The 18778-nt window shown below is 41.4% G+C and overlaps 1 protein-coding gene across 6 annotated transcripts in view; it reads left to right on the plus strand.

Moving 5' to 3' along the window:
• Window positions 1-18778, plus strand: part of LNO1 (Nuclear pore complex protein) — a 207234-nt gene that overhangs the window by 59351 nt on the left and 129105 nt on the right. For all 6 annotated transcript variants that reach the window (XR_015690891.1, XR_015690892.1, XM_087678094.1 and 3 more), the window contains 2 exons: window positions 9594-9718; window positions 10633-10742. Coding sequence is in view for 4 of the 6 variants with exons in the window: in XM_087678094.1 (XP_087534220.1) it covers window positions 9594-9718; window positions 10633-10742 (235 nt within the window). In the remaining 2 variants the exon portion in view is untranslated. The remainder of the gene's footprint in view (window positions 1-9593; window positions 9719-10632; window positions 10743-18778) is intronic.

Consider the following 18778-nt stretch of genomic DNA (forward strand, 5'->3'; position numbering starts at 1 on the left):
AGACACCCCGCTTAAGATGATTATACAATCGGTAGCCTTGAGACTACGAGCTATAGCCCATACACACTTGTCTTTTGGAAGCCGCTTCAAATTTGTCACGTTGTGTCTTCGAGATGTGAACATAGGCATCACATCCAAAGACCCTGAAATAAGAAACATCTGGCATTGACCCAAAGTACACCACACAAGGAGTCATACCTACAACAATAGAAGTAGGGGAACGGTTAAGGACATGAGTAGCAGTAGCCACAACCTCAGCCCATAGACACTGAGGTGTCTGATGATGCTCGAGTATGGTACAGGTCATCTCGATCACATTGCGATTCTTCCGCTCTAAGATGCCATTCTCGTGAGGGATGTTTGTATTGGCAAACTCTTGGTGAATACCACAATCAACACCACAAAAACGAGCAAACTCATTAGAAACAAACTCTCCGTCCTTATTCGATCGTCAAACTTTCAGCTTCTACCCCGATCGGTTCTCCTCAAAGAGCAATCGATCTTTAAAGTTGGAGAAAGCCTCTGACTTGAGCTTCAAGAAATAGGCCCATGTCATCGTGTTGTAATCATTCACAATTAGCATGAAATACAAGCTCCCTCTAAGGGACTTCGTCGTCATCAGTCCACAAAGATTAATAGAAACAAGCTCCAAGGGTGCTGAAGACCGCCTTGAAGCGCTGTTGGGAACAACATCACAAGTCTATTTTCCATGGATGTAGGATACACAAGGCTGCTGGCTCACCACAATGTCTGGCAAACCTCAAACAAATTGGCCCTTAGACGCCTTCCAAAGGTAATCATAATTGAAATGACCAAACCGAGCATGCCAAAGCTTGGATTGAGTTTGAGAGGTAAGAAGAAGAGAAGTCAAGGCAGAAGAAGACCGCAACTTGTAGACTCCATTCTTCTCATAACCTAAAGAAACAACATGTCTCGATCCTTGATCAAGAATCTGAAAAGAATCCACATCGAATTCGACCAAAAGGCTGAGGGCACAAATCTTGTGCACCGAGAGAAGATGATACCCCAAAGTTGGCACATAAAGTACCTCGGATGCATGGGCACCACCATGTCCATCTAGAATAAGATGCATGTTGCCCCGTCCCTGAATTGGATTAGACGAACTATCACCAATGAGAATCTGACCATGGGAAGGCTGCAAATGGGCAACACCTGTTGAAGAAGGAGTCATGTGCGGGGAGGCACCACTAGCGACAATCCACTCCCGAGTGAATGGGGTCTTTGACACAGCATCAGAAGCTGTCAGGGTCGAATCCTCAACCATCTCCAAATGGAGGAAAGCAACTGATGAGGGAGCAGCCACCGCTCCGGAATCCTTTGAAGATTTCTCCTTGTTCTTTTGCTTCTTCTTTTTCTTCTGTTGGGGAAATCCTTCTTCTAGCGACGTGTTTTGCCACAAATGTGACAAGTAGACTCCTTGTCTTTGGCCTTCTTAGATTTGTCCTCCTCCTTCTTTTGGTCCTTCCCCTTCTTTTGAGAGGATTGAGTAACCAAGGCCTTAGATTTTGAAGCATTGGTTCCTTTTCATAGGGAACCAACTCCTCCCACGGAAGAGTCTCAGACCGCCTTGAAGCAATCAAGGTGGAATAAAAACCATTGAAGTGAGGCGGTAGCTGTGAAAGGAGAGTGATCGCCATGTATTTAGAAGCAATGACCTTCCCTGCGTTTTGAACTTGCATTTGAAACTGGCTTAGCTTGTTGACACTCATGGTCCACATCTGCACTTCCAAAGAAACTCGCTTTATGATGGTCATCTGATTATACATCTAATCCAACTCGAGCCATATTTTCCAGGGCACCGTCAAATGCTCTATATGAGAGATAATAGCTGTAGTACAAGAGAGAAATAAAAACAAGAAAATGCGAGCATTGAGTTTATCTCAATGTGCTTGAGCCTTTGCCAACTCCACCTTCTCATTGGAAGAGAGTTAGGACTCGTCGTGCGAAGAAGGATGATGGATAGTCTTCTTAACAAGCTCCGCCAAATCATAGGACTCCAATATGGCAAGCATCATGACCCGCCAAATGCGGTAGTTCTCACCATTGAGCTTTTGATTTGAAGGAAGAGCCAGTAGGACAGGCACCTTTCGGTCCATGATCGCTTGAAACTCTGTCTTGGCCTCAAAAGACATCTTCACCTACAATGCTTGCACAAAACACAAAGAGCAGCCCCCTCTGACTGTGAAAATACAGCTTACTAGGGCTATGGTTCGCTCGTCCTGCTCCTCCTTTACCCGCCGGAGGCGATGAAAAGGTAAAATCTGCACTTGAAGGCCCAAAACGCAGCCTTCTTTCTTCTCTAACAGCAAAAAACAGCAGGAACTTCAGCAAATCTTCTCTTTTCTTGCACGCCCACACTCGCCTCAGCCTTGTTTTGATGCGGAGCCCACCTGCTCACACTTGAACGCTGATAACATAGCCTTGTGTTACGCTGAAATCTCCTCTTCAGATGGGTCCAGCCTAGGTCAGTCCTCCAGTGCTCTAATACTATGTCAGAGTGAAGCAATGCGTAAGCGAATGACCAAGACAAAGAGTGAACAGGAGAGAAGAGAGAGAGAAAGAGATAGTGAAACACAAAATTTGCAGTGAAGAATGCTGTATAAGGATGCAGAATTATACATGGGTGCAGAGAGAATATTTGCATATGTCTCCACCTTGAAGATCTCGGTCTCCGTCAGCCCGAAGGGCAGTCTCCACGGTCTGCAGCCTGAAATCTGTGGGGGACAACTAACTAAGATTGTTGGAGACAAAGCCTATAAATAGGCTGAAAATAATGGCCAAAAAAGATGCAGGTCGGCTGCAATTAATGCAGTCGATTGCTGCAGTCTGACTGCTTCAGTCTGACTGCAGGCCACGTGGCACCTAGCCAATTGCGTGCCACGTGGCACCTGCCTATCCGGGAGATGACTAGCTAACACATCCATATACTCCATGGTCGTACATGTACTTAAATGGATCAACTGCTACCATCAATTGTTCATTGAAGCATGTTAATTGCAATAGTCATTCATATATATATATATCTATCTATATATATATATATATATATATATATATATATATATATATATATATATATATATATATATATATATATATATATATATATATATATATATATATATATATATATAGATATATATATATATCTATGTATGTATGTATGTATGTATGTATGTATGTATGTATAAAGCCATTTTGCATGGCATTTGATTATTGCATTAGGAGATATTTTCAACACATCCTTACACCACTTGAGATTCAAAACAAGCTTGTGTTGAGTCTTGGTGCTCACAAGTTTCTTATCCACCTTGCTCTATTTTCTGCCGGCATTGCTACTTGTCTTGACCAATTTCTCTCTCCTCTCTAATATGTCCCCCAGGATCCAACTTGCCCACAAGATACAACACAAGCCATACTCACGACAAAGAATGTAAAGCGAATGGAGCCAAATGGGCTCACTCTCAAGCTTGGGAGCTAGCATCATACTTGGTCATGACCATGTCCCAAGAGGTGGCATCCCATTCCACGAGCCCACACTGTCTCACTGTATGGACGTGTTGATTGTGAGCAAAGAGTTCAAGAGTGGTGATCCCATAATGATTTGCACAATAGGGCCTTGAGTCCCTTAAATAGGACTCAATTGCCCTAACCCAAAAGTTTTCCTAGTGCGTTGAGACTAGGTCATTTTAATGACCATTGTGGCCCATGCTGCTAGTGTCTACTTAGATGTCCAAGGATGTAACACTTACCTCCTTATGAATAATTACTGTCCTTGGTAATATTGCTAGAAATGACATGGGAAAACAACTCTTCAATGAACCTACCAATTACCAAGTAGCCTCCATCTTTGGGCGGTTCTTCCACTTGACTCAATATTTTAGTCTTGGGACAAATGGTGTGACAAGACCGTTTAGTCTTATTGTCAAGAACCTATTTGTTTTCGAGTAGAATATAGTGAGCAGTGTCTTTCAGTCGCATGACTTGCTTGATTTGGATGATTAGTTTACTATGTACTAGTTGTTCTTTTAAACGACTTATGTGGAACATCGGGTGAACTCAAATATCTGGAGGCAAATCCAACTCATTAGGACATCCTACTCATTTTCGTGGTAATTTGGAAAGCTTTACAATATATCAAAGACGACTTATAACATTTGCTAGATATGGCCAATCTTAAGATCATGGTCATTGACTATTTTCTTGGGAGAACTGTGTAGTTTATATAAGTGCTTGTTAAAGAGACTAGCCAACTCATGTCTTTTAATGGTCGTCTTCGATAGAATGAATTGCCATCTCCATTAATTGGTCAACTATGACCCAAATATAAAGTCCATGGAGATACTACTCCACTTTTTATTGGGAATTTGACAAGAATGTAACATCCGTGCTTGTTACTTTGAGGGCACATGAAGCAAGGACACCAATCTTCACTTCAAGTGGCATTGGGTTGGCCTTCTTTTTTCTTTTGTGCTTTTAAAGTCGACTGATGAGAAGTTGCTATAGTAAGGGCTTTCTTTGACTTAGAGCTAGAAATGGCTCAATGGGGACCACCCGTCGACCAGCCATGTTTGCTCCCAGCCAAAGTATTGTAAAGTTCTTTGCATATTTGTAGACATCCTCTAAAGAATGAAAAGGGTTGGACAATACTTTATTTCGGTACTCTAGTGGTAGTCCAAAAAGGTAACATATGTCAAGGAATGCATGTGGGTCGTTGAAGGCCTTCGTGTTGTGTAGAGGGACTTTGAACTCTTGAGAGTATGTGTCTAAGTAATTAGATTGTTAGTTTACAAACTACTTTCCAAAACATGTCAAAATTTTGGCCATGTGTGGGGCTTGGGGCGCAGCCTTGCTCGCCAAGCATACACCTTTCTGTGAGGAATGATTTGTATCCATTTGGTGTGTTGTATATCCTTGAATTGCTACAAATCACAATGTGCATTGAGTTGGCTAGCCACGAAACAGTATTTGTCTCATCACATTTCTTATTTTGTCCTTTGAAGGGATTAGGTTGGAATAGAAGAGGCAAAGTCCACATGGCTGGTGCACAAATGGAAAATGGGCAATGCATAGTTTGGTGAGCTGCCAGTGCATCTCCTTAAGCTATGGTTGCAAAGCCACCACAAGGGATGGATCTATGTTTGACATGAGGGAAGAAGAGCCTTGGGAATTGCCCATATGTATGCTCAAGATCAAGGGAAGTCAGACGAACATCCTTCGTGTTGAGATCTGGTCACAATTGGTGCTTCGAATTTAGGCGCATCGTGAGAAGTGATAGTGACAAAAGAGAGTAGTGGTGTTGAGAGATATGAGTGAGAGAACATGCAATGTACAGAGAGTTTTTAATAAGTGAGTGCAAAAGTGTTGTTCTAGAGAGAGAAGATGAGAGGATTATTGATAGTTATAATAGTAGATTGTAGGTGAAACTGGGTTGCATTTAATGCATATTTTGGTGGCTCTTTTTTTTAGGGACTTGAGCAATTACGAACCGGCTTAGGAACAAATATACCAAGATTAATTTATTCCCTATAAGCAAATTGTTCTTATTGAGATTTTGGCAATTATGCCATTGATCAAAGAGAGTACAAAAGAGCCATCCACATGGACACTAAATTGGTTGATATGTCATGTTGATATGTGGCCTTCCCAGAACACCCTTGCCCGCTCTTTACACAATTGGTCTAGACCTTGGAATAGCCATGTTGGCTTGGTTTGTGCAATTTGCTAGAAGATGCTAGATGTCCACTATCTCCACACTAGTTGTTGGCCAATAGCGGATCAACTCACCATGCTAGCTGTTGGCCATTATCAATCACCACCTACATATTTACACCACCCCTCACCAGTCTTGTTTGGTGTTGGTTGTATTGGTGGATAGGAGCCTTGACTTTCCTCTCTCCTCCTGGTTCATTGTTTCTCCCTCCTTGACAAGCTTCACTCCCTCTTCCAAACTTAATGTTCTCTCTCCTCGATAGTATTGCTCTGAATACCATCCTGAGCACAACTATCGAATAAGAAACATACCTTGTTGTACCCACCACCTACAGCACATATCCCTTGTGCATGCTTCTCTTGCTAGTAGCATCACATACCACCCTATACAAGATAAAAGCATACTTCTGAAGCATGGACCATCAAGGTCTCGTGAGTGAACAATGGTTTTGTGCACGTAATCGTATCCCATGCAAGATAGTTGGTTGATGCTCTAATACCAATGATACGTCGCTAGAGGATCCAACTTGCACATGTGACAACGCAAGTCATATCCACAGCGAAGAACATAAAGGGAGTAGATGTCAGCCTCACCTCCTCGCTAGAGAGCCAAACGGGCTCACTCTTGAGCTTGGGAGCTAGTAATATATTGGGTCATGACCATGTCCCAAGAGGGGGCTCTAACATGGGGATGGGATTGGGATAATATGTTGAGCAGATGGGAACAAAGAACGTAAAGGGAGTAGATATCAGCCTCACCTCCTCGCTAGAGAGCCAAACGGGCTCTCTCTTGAGCTTGGGAGCTAGTAATATATTGGGTCATGACCATGTCCCAAGAGGGGGCTCTAACGTGGGGATGGGATTGGGATAATATGTTGATCAGATGGGACATTGTCAACCACTACTTTGATCACTAGCAATACAATTGTTGGTGCCTTTGACATGCCTTGCAAGTATGTAGTACCTACACTTACACGTGTATGGCAGAGTTGATGCCAAGAAAAAAGAAGATGCAAATATGGTTGTTGCTAGAATCTTTTACCATGAACACATTGCTTTTCTTCCAAAAAGATCAGATTATTTTAACAAGGTTATCTTGAAGTACTTGAAGACACATTATGGCCAAAACCTTTTGTTGCTTGGTCACTTGAGTACATGCAGTGGTGCTTTGAGTCAAGTGTTTATTAGTGATGAGTATCACATAAATGCATTATTCTCCATAGTGATTGGAAAGAAAAGCACCATGTGTGCTAGAGATGCTTCATTTTGGGGGGTGATGTGTCAGCTTGATGCCATCGTGCTGCCTATTATGTGTTTGCTAAGACTCATGGAATGCATGGAGCTACACTTTTAAGTATGTGATACTATGGATAGGTTCATTGAGCAGCTAAGGTCCTTTTCCGTTGTTCCAATGATGATAATGGTTAGATGGAATCATGGAGGAGGTGCATGTATTATGCAAAAGAAGGTGGAACTTGTGTTATTCTCCTTTACATACATTTGGATACATTTTCTATCTGGAGTTTCAGAAATTGTTGTTAAGAGATAGATCATGAGGTTGTAGCTGGTTGGAATGTAATCTTGAACAGCAATGGAGACATGAAACGAAAAGTTAGAGACAATCTTTCAAAGTATAGAGATTGTTAGGGCATGCATGGTTATTAGGATACATAGGATGACAAAATGTAGAGTCAGGGTTGCTTTATAGTGGGATGATTGTGCATCCAATGGGCTTGAGCTACATGCATTGGTAATCAGGATTTTGAGTGCTACTATGAGCTCCTTGTGTTTGGAGCAGTTATGGAGCTCTTATTCTGACATTGTTTTGAAAAGGAGGAATTCATTGGGTGTGCAAAAGCAAACGATTTAGTAATTGCTAGTGCTAAATTGCATATGTTGGAAAGCAATGCGGTTGTGAGGAGCAGCAGTATCGAGCTGAGCAGGAAGTTTTGGAGGATGATTATGTCATGCAGGAGATAGAGCGTTGTCCTATAGGCTATTGATGCTATGGAGCATGAGGCCAGCTAGGCTAGCACCTTTAGGCTATACATCTTTACTGGCATCCCACCTCTCAGTTGATGAGTCTAGATCATGTACATGGAGTATAGAGTGTAAAATCGTTTTGTTGTTTTGGAGTCCACTCATTTTGCTCAATTGCTGTCACCATGGTATTCAGTCTTGAGTGTTGACTATTGGACTTTTATGGCCCTTGGGTTCTATGAATCTATTTCTGATTATGTGACATCACGATTCAATTGACATGTTCCAACTTTCATGGCTTGTTTATTGTTTTATTTGAACTTTTTAGGAGGTTTTTTGAGTCAAAGCATCATTTTGTAAAAGTTTCTTTATAGAGTATTTCATTTTGTAAAAGTTTGTTTATAGAGTATTCCAGTTATGTCAAGAGAACATGCAATTTTCAACTCCCTATTCTGGTTCCGGTCTGGTGTAACGTCCTCATCCCATGTTGCTATGGTTGTTGATGATGAGGTCCCATTCTAGTGGAAGGAGATCTATGTGTTTTCAATTAATGAAACAAGGGGCTTGGACCATGCTAATTTCGTGTCTTGATACTCTGTATGTGCAAGAATCAGAATCATCATATCCTACTGTCATGCAGAATTGAAAAGTACCAGCTTCTCCTAGTGTCTTGTCAAATGATATCTGTGCGTATAAATATACCTCCCTAGTTGAGGTTTGGGACGGCACATTTGACCAGTTCAAACTTCAAAGGCTTAGGGAGGCCTGGAGCTAGGGCAGGTGATTGATGGTTAGTAGTGCACTCAGTCAGAGACTCACATCATGGTGAACTCTGCAGGGTCAAATTCCTAAGAGCTAATGCAACTGTACACCTAAGGTGTGCCCGCCATGCCATCATCCTCGGGTCCTTGTAGCATGTCCTGGTAGTATGGGAAACCAGTATGTCAGGGATAACAGTGGCTTGGCGGGGACAGACAATACGTGCTTTTGGTCAATCATTGTTGGAAGGTGGTTGGGCCTGCATCCCCATAGATTTTCTGCAGTTTGTGTGTCTGTGGCTGTTTTGCATGTTAAAGAAATCCCAGGGTGTGGGATCCTGATTCCCTGTATTATTTCCCGCTTGATATAAGCAATTACTTCAATTGTTAAGTATATCTGTATGGACTGTCAAACTGGAGTCAAGTACAACCATCTTTGACAAGAAATGGTGGTGGTAGGCATCAATGTGAATGAGAAACCCGTTTCATACCTGGGCATTTCAGAAACCTATGGAACACCTTTTTTAAATATCCAAAAAAGGCCTACCCTAAAAAATGTATTTGAACTTTTGCGATCAACATTTATCATGGATTCATTTGACACACTGATATGGCCATTGACATTGATTGCAAGAATTTTCTGGAGTTGTTGTCTACGATGCATTTATATATTGGTGACTTCTTCTATAACTAAAGCTAATGTTGTCATGGATAATGGACCGTGATGCATGTATATATTGATGCTATGTTGAATTTCCATTTGCATTGTATAGGATCATGAATTATGATGAATTACATTATATGAGTCATACTCCATACGTATAAAGTCTCATGATACTTTTCTTCCATCTCAAATGAAACTCATTTCTAATGTTTTGGGAAACTCATATGAAACCTATGAAACGCCATTTCAGAAACTCTTGGCAACTATGCATGGGGCTAAGCTTGCATGTCTAGTAATCCCATCTTTTAAACTGGGCGGCCAATCTGCAAATTCATGTTGAAGTGCATCCAAGGGCTACTTTATGTGTGTATATTTTGTGCCGCCGTGTTTCTTTTTCTGGGAAGAGGTTACTTCACATTGTTGATGCAATCAATTGCCTTATTCTTCTGATCTTGCAGTGGACATGCTGAAATGGGTTCGCTTGGACAGCTTGCTGATAAGCTCTGTACACAGAAACACGGATGGTGAAGAAGATGATTGCTGGATCTTTCTGCTCGTCTCCAGTGAAGGACATGTTGCTAAGGTTCTCTTTTGATCATTTTGTTTTCTCAAAAGGCTATTTTGGTACCTAGTGGTGTTTGTAGGTGGAGCATAGTAAAACCTTGTTTAAAATGAACTGCACATTGGTGTTCTCTATCATAAAATTTTTGGTGCTTGGCCTGTGCACAGTTTTAAAAGCTTTATCTATGGTAAGCGTTCATGCATATGCTTATCTAGGCCACCTTTCTATGCAGGTTTCAGGACTAGAATACAAGTGTATAATTCTTGCATGCTGACAGAGAATTGCATTTGCTGTTTCAGCAGTGGAATGGCTTTTTAAGAGAGAATTAAACACAAAGAAGGGTGAATGCCAAGCAAATCAGCAGGAGAATCTGCATGCATGTTTTTATCCCGTCTGTGGAAAGTATTCATGCTTATGCTTATGTGAAGCACCTTCATATGCAGGTTTCAGGACTAGAATACAAAATTTTAAAGTTCTTGCATCCTGACAAAACTTATGATTTGCTGTTTCAACTATAGATTGGCTTTTAACATATAATTGAACAAGAAAAAGGGTGAATGCCAAGCAAATTAGCTAGATAATCTGCATGCATGCTCCCCAACATGTAATCTGTCATTTAACCATCATACAGCCTACTTATCACATGGATGTCTATTTTCTGTGACCCCTACATGCCACAGACATTCTGCATTTGAACAGCCTTACATGTATATATATTTATTGCACAAACATCCAAGTCTATATAACTTTTATGTGATGCCGAGTACCATTCACACTTATGTCTATTATCTCTGATCCACCTAGGGCACAGACATTCTGTTGACATTTTTGCCATAGAAACATTCACCGTTTCTTATTAGAATGGGAAACCATTTGATTTATTTCTGAATATTTTTTCTCTCAAGCACTAAAATGGCTACATCTTGGACTTGCAGGATGTTAGTAGCACTAAGATCCTGACTTATGAGCTATTTACAGAACTTAGTGAATCAATCTTACCTTCGGGAACTGGTCCTTACATGTTGGCAAGTTTTTTGCAAACATGGTATGCCTTTGTAATCATTGCTGGCAGTCTCTAAGTTTTTGAGTTATTTTGGTAACAATGTATTCCTTATTATCTTTTTCTATTTGTTTCTTTAACCACCAATGTTGTCCTAGCAGGGAGTTAGAATTAATGATATTGTTGGAATCCATTTGAACATGTTCCAAATCTAATTGGTACAGATTCTTTAGTGAGCAGTAAGTGCATAACATTTGATGATGACATCTTTGCGAGGGTCAATGTTAAGCTAGCTGCTCTGGAAATTACAAAAAACATTTGTTAAGGCTAGCAAAGGAAGCATTGAGAATCCGTCTCATTTTCTCATGACTTATTGCTTTGTTACTTAGTCTTGAAAGATTGAGATTTAGTAAGAATAAAGCCTATGTCAAAGATAAAGGACCCAGCAACTCCACCCCACCTCCCGTCCTTCTTTGTCTACCTTTGGCTGCCCTGCCATAGCCCATGTGCATCTCTATCTGCACATGGGAGCTAAGGAGTATACCCATACCATTTTGACTTCCTCAACCCTCTCTGAGATTGCAGTAGTGTCCCTGCGTGAGGTGACCAGTAAAGTGTTTGGTCACAAGTGCTAGGCATGCTTCCTTGGATGACCAACTTTTCCTGTTACAGTTTTATGGGCAAGGCATTTGGACATACATTACAAATTAGCAAGTTTTTCTTTTCCTCTAGTGGTGGAAATCTGAAGTCCAAGGCAATGAATTGTGGTTGAGATGGCCCAAACTGCTCCACCATCTTGCGATATGCTCTAGCATGTGCTTTGGGATGTACTTTGGAGTTAGGTGGAGGAGCACATGATCTAGTGGCTTGGTGTGGGTGGACTTGAGCACTTGACCAGTTTGTGGCTTGCTTGCATGATGGATGTCTATTGGAAATTGGTAGGACAGGACAACCCCATCTTAGCATCATCCTTTGAGCTGCCCACTCCAAAATGGATATGTAGGAGTGGCTGCATGTTCGGGTTGTGTCTCCTTTCTGCTGCAGCAGTGAGATGTAGCTATTAATGTGACTTTGGATGTCTATTCTACAGTTTAAGGTCCCAACAACATCACCCCTGTACTTAATTCTCAAGGGATTGGATTTCATCTGCTAAACTATTGGCTAAATGTGATTGTATGACCATCGTTAGATTGGCTTCCTCATAGAAGGTTTGCACTGGTCTACAGATGTGAGATTCGACACCCTCAAAGGTGAATGTGACATTTATAATGGAATGCCTTATACCAAGAAGTGAATTGTCATGTAAATGCTCCAGGCAAGTGTTGTCTTTCATGTGCTGTGTATCAGCGTAGTGATCTAAAGGGCTATGGAATGCATGCCTCCAAGAAGCCAACTGTCACATAGAGGCGTAATTGTAAGGCATCAGAGAGGCAGACTAAAGGAGTAGGAAGTGTTCTTTTTGAGACAGGCGCATAAGATGCGTGGAGAGATTTTTATTTAGGGGAATGGGTTCCTTGGAGTTTTCAGGTGTTTGTAAAGGATGGGTGGATGCTATTTGGATCATGTGGGACCTTGGTAGGTTTGATCTTCGGAGATCGGGTTACAGCTGTGGTAGTGAAGTGAACTTGTAGGGCATATCTCTCTCGGATAATGCTTCTTTTCTTTGATCTCTGGTTGTACTAGCTTTGATAGGTTTGATCTTTGGAGATCGGGTTACAGCTGTGGTAGTGAAGTGAAAAACTTGTAGGGCACTACTCTCTTCGATAATGCTTCTTTTCTTTGATCTCTGGTTGTACTAGCTTCTGTTGAGCAAGCAAAGTCATCAAATGCATTAACAAATAATTGTACTGCATTAAATGCTAATATGGTCTCAATTTACAGCCCCGAAAATGCTTTATTATATTTAGTTGGCATTTGTGGTTCATGAATAGGAATGGGCATTGTCACTCTCCAATGCTTGGGGGTTGCTGCCCCACAGGAGTGGCTGGTTGCTGCCATATGTAGCTATTCTGCTGTCGGCCACCTCAGCTCATGCTGCTGCCCTGTTCAGTTTGCTGTGGCCTAGCCTGCGGCTGCCCAACCTGTTGTTCGTTGTCATGTTGAGGCTTACTGTTTTCCAGCCTTTTGCCCTGCGTTTGAAGCTGCTCACTCCACTGTCTATTGTCATCATTTGCATCATCAACAGCAACATTGTGTTTTGCTGCTGGATGGTCTTCTATCAGCTGGTGACATGTGCAGCTGCTGGCGACCTGGTTGCTAATCAGCTACTTTGTGTTTTGCTGGTTACAGCTCCCAGCCAAAACTCCTTTGGTGACAGCCTGTGAGGACTGATCTGATCCCTCTGCCACTTCTCTCATAGTGTCTACTCTGACAACCCACTTCCCAAAGGACTGCATTTCGCTCCCTCCACAGAGCAGTTCTTATCCTTGTCGTTGACACCTTTGCCTGAAGGACTGCATTTGCCACCCTTCACAATGCACATATCTTACAGGTGTTACTGCTTGATTGTCCATGACAATGTAATTATCTCTGAGCTCTCCTCACCTCAGTGTCAATATTAGAGGCATGGTAAGTTTGAGGCTCACTCACTCTTTCTCACTCCATTTTATCAGTATGATTCAATGTTCATCATTCATCTTCATTCTTTTTCTGTGTCCTGAGTCCTTTATCATAGTGTCTGCTCTACAAATTGTGTGATTCCCACAAACCCTACCATTTCTCAACGTCATCCTCCTTGGGGTGGCTAATTCTTGACTCCATCTATGAAATAGAGACAGTGGGGGATATTTGGTGAAGGGTTTTGGAGCATGTCTTGGGATTTGAGGAGGAGGCGTTAATTGATCATGGAGTCAATTAAGTTTGACCAACCAGGAGGTGGCCTTGAGGGTGATGCAACTATGCTGTTAAGACGAGAGGACCATTAATCTGAACAAGTTTTTATGGGACTATTCTCTCAATCTGGAGGACGTGCTAGCCAAGACAGCTCTAGGCAACATTGGGAAGAGGAGAATACACCTGCTTAGCTTCGTAGGTCTAAAGGGGGGTACCATGTGTAGGGAAAATTTTCCAAGTGCATCTGCCCAAAGTGACTTGATATCAAAATTGTAGTCTCAGAGACCAATAGGGGAGAGTGCACACTTAGAGATCAGTATGGGAGCCTTTGGAGTTCAATTCATCTTACAGATCAGATTGGAAGGGTGTGGAATTGCCTTGAGGACTATGACTTTCCAAAGCGAGTCTTTCTGCAAACGCAAATTGCAACTTCTTTAAGACCATTGCATTGCAGAGAGGAGGTTTGGGTGAGCATTCAAAGTGATCAAGATGTGTCAATACTTCTCACCTTTTAGGGATTAGGAGGGGGATAACCATAGAGGTAAGCATGGGATTTTCAAAGCCTTAATCTTTGCTTTATGGAAGGAGGTGAAGCCACTCTTGCTCATAGGGCTTTAGGAAATTTTCAGCACAAGAAGGATGCCTGTCAGCCTCTCAGTGTGATGATTGTCTACTTCCCAAAGGAGGAGAGTGGTAGGAGTTGAACACATGGAGACCCATCACCCTCTTGTTATATTGACCAAGATCGTTAATAATCATTCAAGGGACATGTATATCTAGGATAGAAGTAACTTAGACAAAATCCTTAGCTTCTTTGAGGCCTTAGATTGGACATAAGATAGATACAAGACAAATGGCCAAGGGATAACCATCCCTCTCTTGATTTTGAGAAAGATTATGATAGAGTTGCCTAGGCTTTCCATCACAATGGAAGGGTGGATTGGCCACCTTCTTATCCTAAGCCAACAATAGAGCAATCACCGGTAGTCTGCTGTGGCAGGAGATCAGAGAGGTACAATTGAATAGGGTTGTGAAGAAACATCCTAAAGTAGAAACATAAATGAAAGCGTACAATAAAGCATAAACTCAATCATAGTTGCCAAGGGTTTCTGTAACAGGAGGTATGAAACGGCTTTCATAGGTTTCATACAAGTTTCATAAAATGTTAGAAATGGGTTTCATTCGAGATATTGAAAAGTATAAAGGTTTTATATAGATATACTATATGACTCATGTGACGTAGAAAACATAGATTGGCACTACTCATTATTCTATACAATGCAAATGAACATTCAACATGAGATCAATATTTGCATGCATAATGGTCCACTATCCATGCCCAACATCAACTTTAGCTGCAAAAGGAGCCATCAACATATTCAATCATCATGGAGAACAACTCAAAACAAAAAACTCCGGCAATCAATGCCAATATTGATGCCAATGTGTTAATTAAATCCATGATAAATGACAATTACAAAAGTTCCATGACGTTTAGGGTATGGCATTAGAAAGTTGAAAACAAGTGTTTCATATGTTTATGAAACACCTAGGTATGAAATGAGTTTCCTAACCATATGAAACGGGTTTCTCGACAACTATAAACTCAATAGAACACACTGAGGGTTAGGGGAACTTAGAGACAATGAACTCATGGAAATTTGAATGAATGGATGAATACTAAATATATAATGCTCATGCAACAAACAAACCATACTGGGAATGAAAATTGTACTCCGGACTATCGTATCTCGAGGACTGAGGCAGAAGTAATGAGTGTGAGAGTGTGTTGTACTCTTGATGGATCTTGAAATGTAGCAAGGCAGCCTCCAAGATGTTGGACACCAGCAAATGCAATAGAGGATCTTGGATGTGGTGGTAGATTGGCAATGAGGAGAGAGAATATTAGCAAACACAACCTTCAAAGGAGTGTTAGATACTGAGGTGGCAGCTACAGAGTGAAAACATAGATGTAGATGGAGGCCTCCAAGCCATGTGACAACAAAATCATCAAAAGGCCAAGGTGTAGATCATCGCTAGTTGCAGTGAGTGCTCCTAATGCAGTCGCCAAGTGTAGAATAGGTCACCAGGTTACAAGCGCAGTTGCAGTGGAGCTGGGTCAGCAAGGTGATGAATGGAAGGAGAGCAATTAGCAAGGTGGAGCCTGGAAATAGACTCTAGATGTTAGCAACCTGCAAGGAATAACATCAGTTGAGATGTTTTCTGCGAACGGGGTGTAGGTAACACATGAAACTTGCAAATATGAGATTGATATGAATGGAAAGCAGTCTATCTACTTTATTTTTGGGGTTGTTCAAGAGGCTAATTCAGCATGTAATGCTTATTTTAGGTCAACACGCCCTTTCAGGCCCAAAAATTGAGCTAGAAAGGAAGACCAACTCAAAGTTTTGTTTGCTTTGGCATTTTTACCCCAAGGTATCCCACTCTAAAGCAGCTAGGACATCGGATAAAGGTTGCACGATGGTTGTCCAATGGCCTACCAAGACTATAGAGGCAATGATTATCTTACCAAGGGAGTTCAAGGGGTCACCTTAGAGAGGCCAGGGCATCAGACAAAGAGTGCATGTTGGTTGCCCAATGGCCTACCAAGTCTTGCAAAGGTGGATGGAATCACAATAAACTCTTGTTTTTACTTAGAGTGTTTGTTTCAAAAAATGTGGATTGTGGTTGATTAAGTAATTGACGGGAGACTAAGGGGAAGACCCAAAGGCTTTCACAAAATAAGCAAGCTATCCCTACTACTACTAGGTGTTGATGACGAAGGAATATGCTAAGGGTGTGTGAAGCAAATATGGTGTGTATGTGGAGAGGTGAAAAAGATGTGTGGAAAGCAAGCTAGCAAAGCTAAGCAAGCAAGGGAGACTGCCATGTGCAATGCCATGAATATACTGGATCGAGAGTTGACCACTTCAAAAGGAAGAAAAGAGATAGATGTGCACAAATGCTTGTTTATAGAATTGAATACTGATGCACTAGAGTTATGCAAGTGTCAATATAAGTGTGATCACGTTTATGCAAAATGCTATGCAACGGTGCCACTTGGATAGTGTCCTTGTAGAGAAATTGGTCACTTGTCCAAGTGCCCTTTTACAATCATGTCATCTTGATGATGCGGATGAAGATACAAAGTATAATATACATACTGCTTGAAAAGAAACTGTAAACAACATCATGTCACCAATAAGATGAGAAAGCCAACCCTTTGAAAGTGGAAGAGAAAGTTGGAGGGAATCACCCTTTGCTCGTTAATCTAAGGAAGTAGGGGAGGGTGTACCTAGGCCGGTCCTAGGTAGAATTTATTGCAACACCGGCCGATTGATCAGAGACGCATGAGATTTGCGCTGGGGTTCGTGAAGTCGCTTGCCACAGGGATGCTTTGAGATGGGAGAAATTAGCGAAATAAAACTTATCCAGAAGAATTTTGAATAAGAAACCAATTCTTGATTAAAAAAATATATAGGCAAGTTACAGGTTCATAAGACTTTCGGATTAGATCAAAAGAGTGACGGGAAAGACAAGGATGAATTCTCAACTTGAGAGAGAAGAGAAGTAAGTGAGATTTCAATTTTATGGAAAGAATTTCGAGGAAGGCGAGGAACACCAAGCTTGAACTCAAGCCAATCTTCATAGGCAACTCGATGGCGAAAACTTCGATGTAGGCGAGGGGCTTAAAGCTCAACCTCAAGCCTCTCTCTTGAATTGATGGCAAGATCTTCGAAGAGGGCGAGGGATACAAGCTCAACCTCTAGCCTTTCCCACTTGATTTGATGGCTCTCCTTGCCCCCAAGAGCACCACTAGAGCCTCTCTTATATAGATTTTCCTCCTCTTCTCACGTTGTGTTTTTTTTCTAACAACCCCCCCCCCCCCCCCCCCCCCCCCCCCCCCGCCCCCCCAAAAAAAAAAAACTAAGGTGTTTAGCTTTAAACATAAAAGTTATGCTTTCTTACAAACGTTGAACTGCCGTGTCGTGTTTTTCTCTTCGTTTAAAGCTTTCGTAATAAGCTTTTTTACCACCCGTACAAACCATCAATGGCAGCCCTCAATTCGTCATCATTGATCAAAAAGTTACCAGCTGCCTTATCAAATCGGGCCTGAATATGTTGTGCAGGTTGTGACCGATAATGGAAGCAATTGTGTCTCCATGGGCAGTATGTTAAAGGAGAAGTTTCCAAGCATTGTATGGACATAATGTGCTTCTCATTCCATTGATCTTTTGATTGAGGATATAGGCAAAATTCAATGGGTTGAGGTCATATTCAGTATGGCCATAAGTATGGTCAATTTTGTGAGGAGAAGGCCCAAGGTTCTTACCATATTTCGCTCATTTAGCCATCTTGAGCTTTTAAAACCCTCCACTATGAGATTTGCCTACATCTTCATTGTGCTTAAGAGATTGGTGCGCGTTCACAAGGAGTTGGTGCGCACTATATAGTCTGATGAGTTCATGCAGTGGGATGCGTATGATTATCCAAAGACCATGGCATTTCGGTGCAATGTCATGAATGATACTTGGTGGAAAGATGTGGAGGCTATGGTGAGAACTCTCAATCCTATCTACACAGTGCTACACATTACCGATATGTCAATGGTGACAGGTGGCGATGTGTCAATGCTTCAAAGGATTGAGGATGATCTTTTGACATTCCGCAATGAGAGCTTGCATTTTGGTAGAGAGACTGCGAAGTTGAGAGAGAGTCAACTTCAACCTGTCTCATGGTGGGAAAAGTATGAAAATTGCGCGCCCACATTGGTAATTTGCAATTCCAAGATTTCTTTTAATAATTATACATAATCACATATTTGTAATTTATTATCACTGGCATTCACTGCATAGTTTGATTCTTGAAAGTTGAATCTTAGATTCTTATGGCTCCGTTTGTATTTCTATTTGAATGATGATTTATAGAAACACATTTCTATACGGGTTCTCTCACAAGATTATAGCTTAGGCCCTTGTGAGAGAAATTGGAGTACTTGGGCTCTTTTCCATACAAAGAAAAAGAATTAACTTACCACTGCTCAGTTAGAGAGGTTGGTCTTTTGCCATTGCAACCTCCAACTGCTTGAGAAAAACGATATTCATTCCGAGCCTGCGCTGGTGATTATATTTATATTTTGCTAATAGCTTATGGCCTTTGAAGTTTGACTCTTGAATGCCAATTCTAGAATCTAAAGATGATAACTTTTTTAAATTTCTATGTCAAATAAACACTGGTAAATATTGACA

This window comes from Lygodium microphyllum, chromosome 1 (assembly GCF_053477565.2).
Source record: "Lygodium microphyllum isolate KBCC chromosome 1, Lygodium_microphyllum_v1.1.10, whole genome shotgun sequence".
In the NCBI taxonomy this organism is placed as follows: domain Eukaryota; kingdom Viridiplantae; phylum Streptophyta; class Polypodiopsida; order Schizaeales; family Lygodiaceae; genus Lygodium; species Lygodium microphyllum.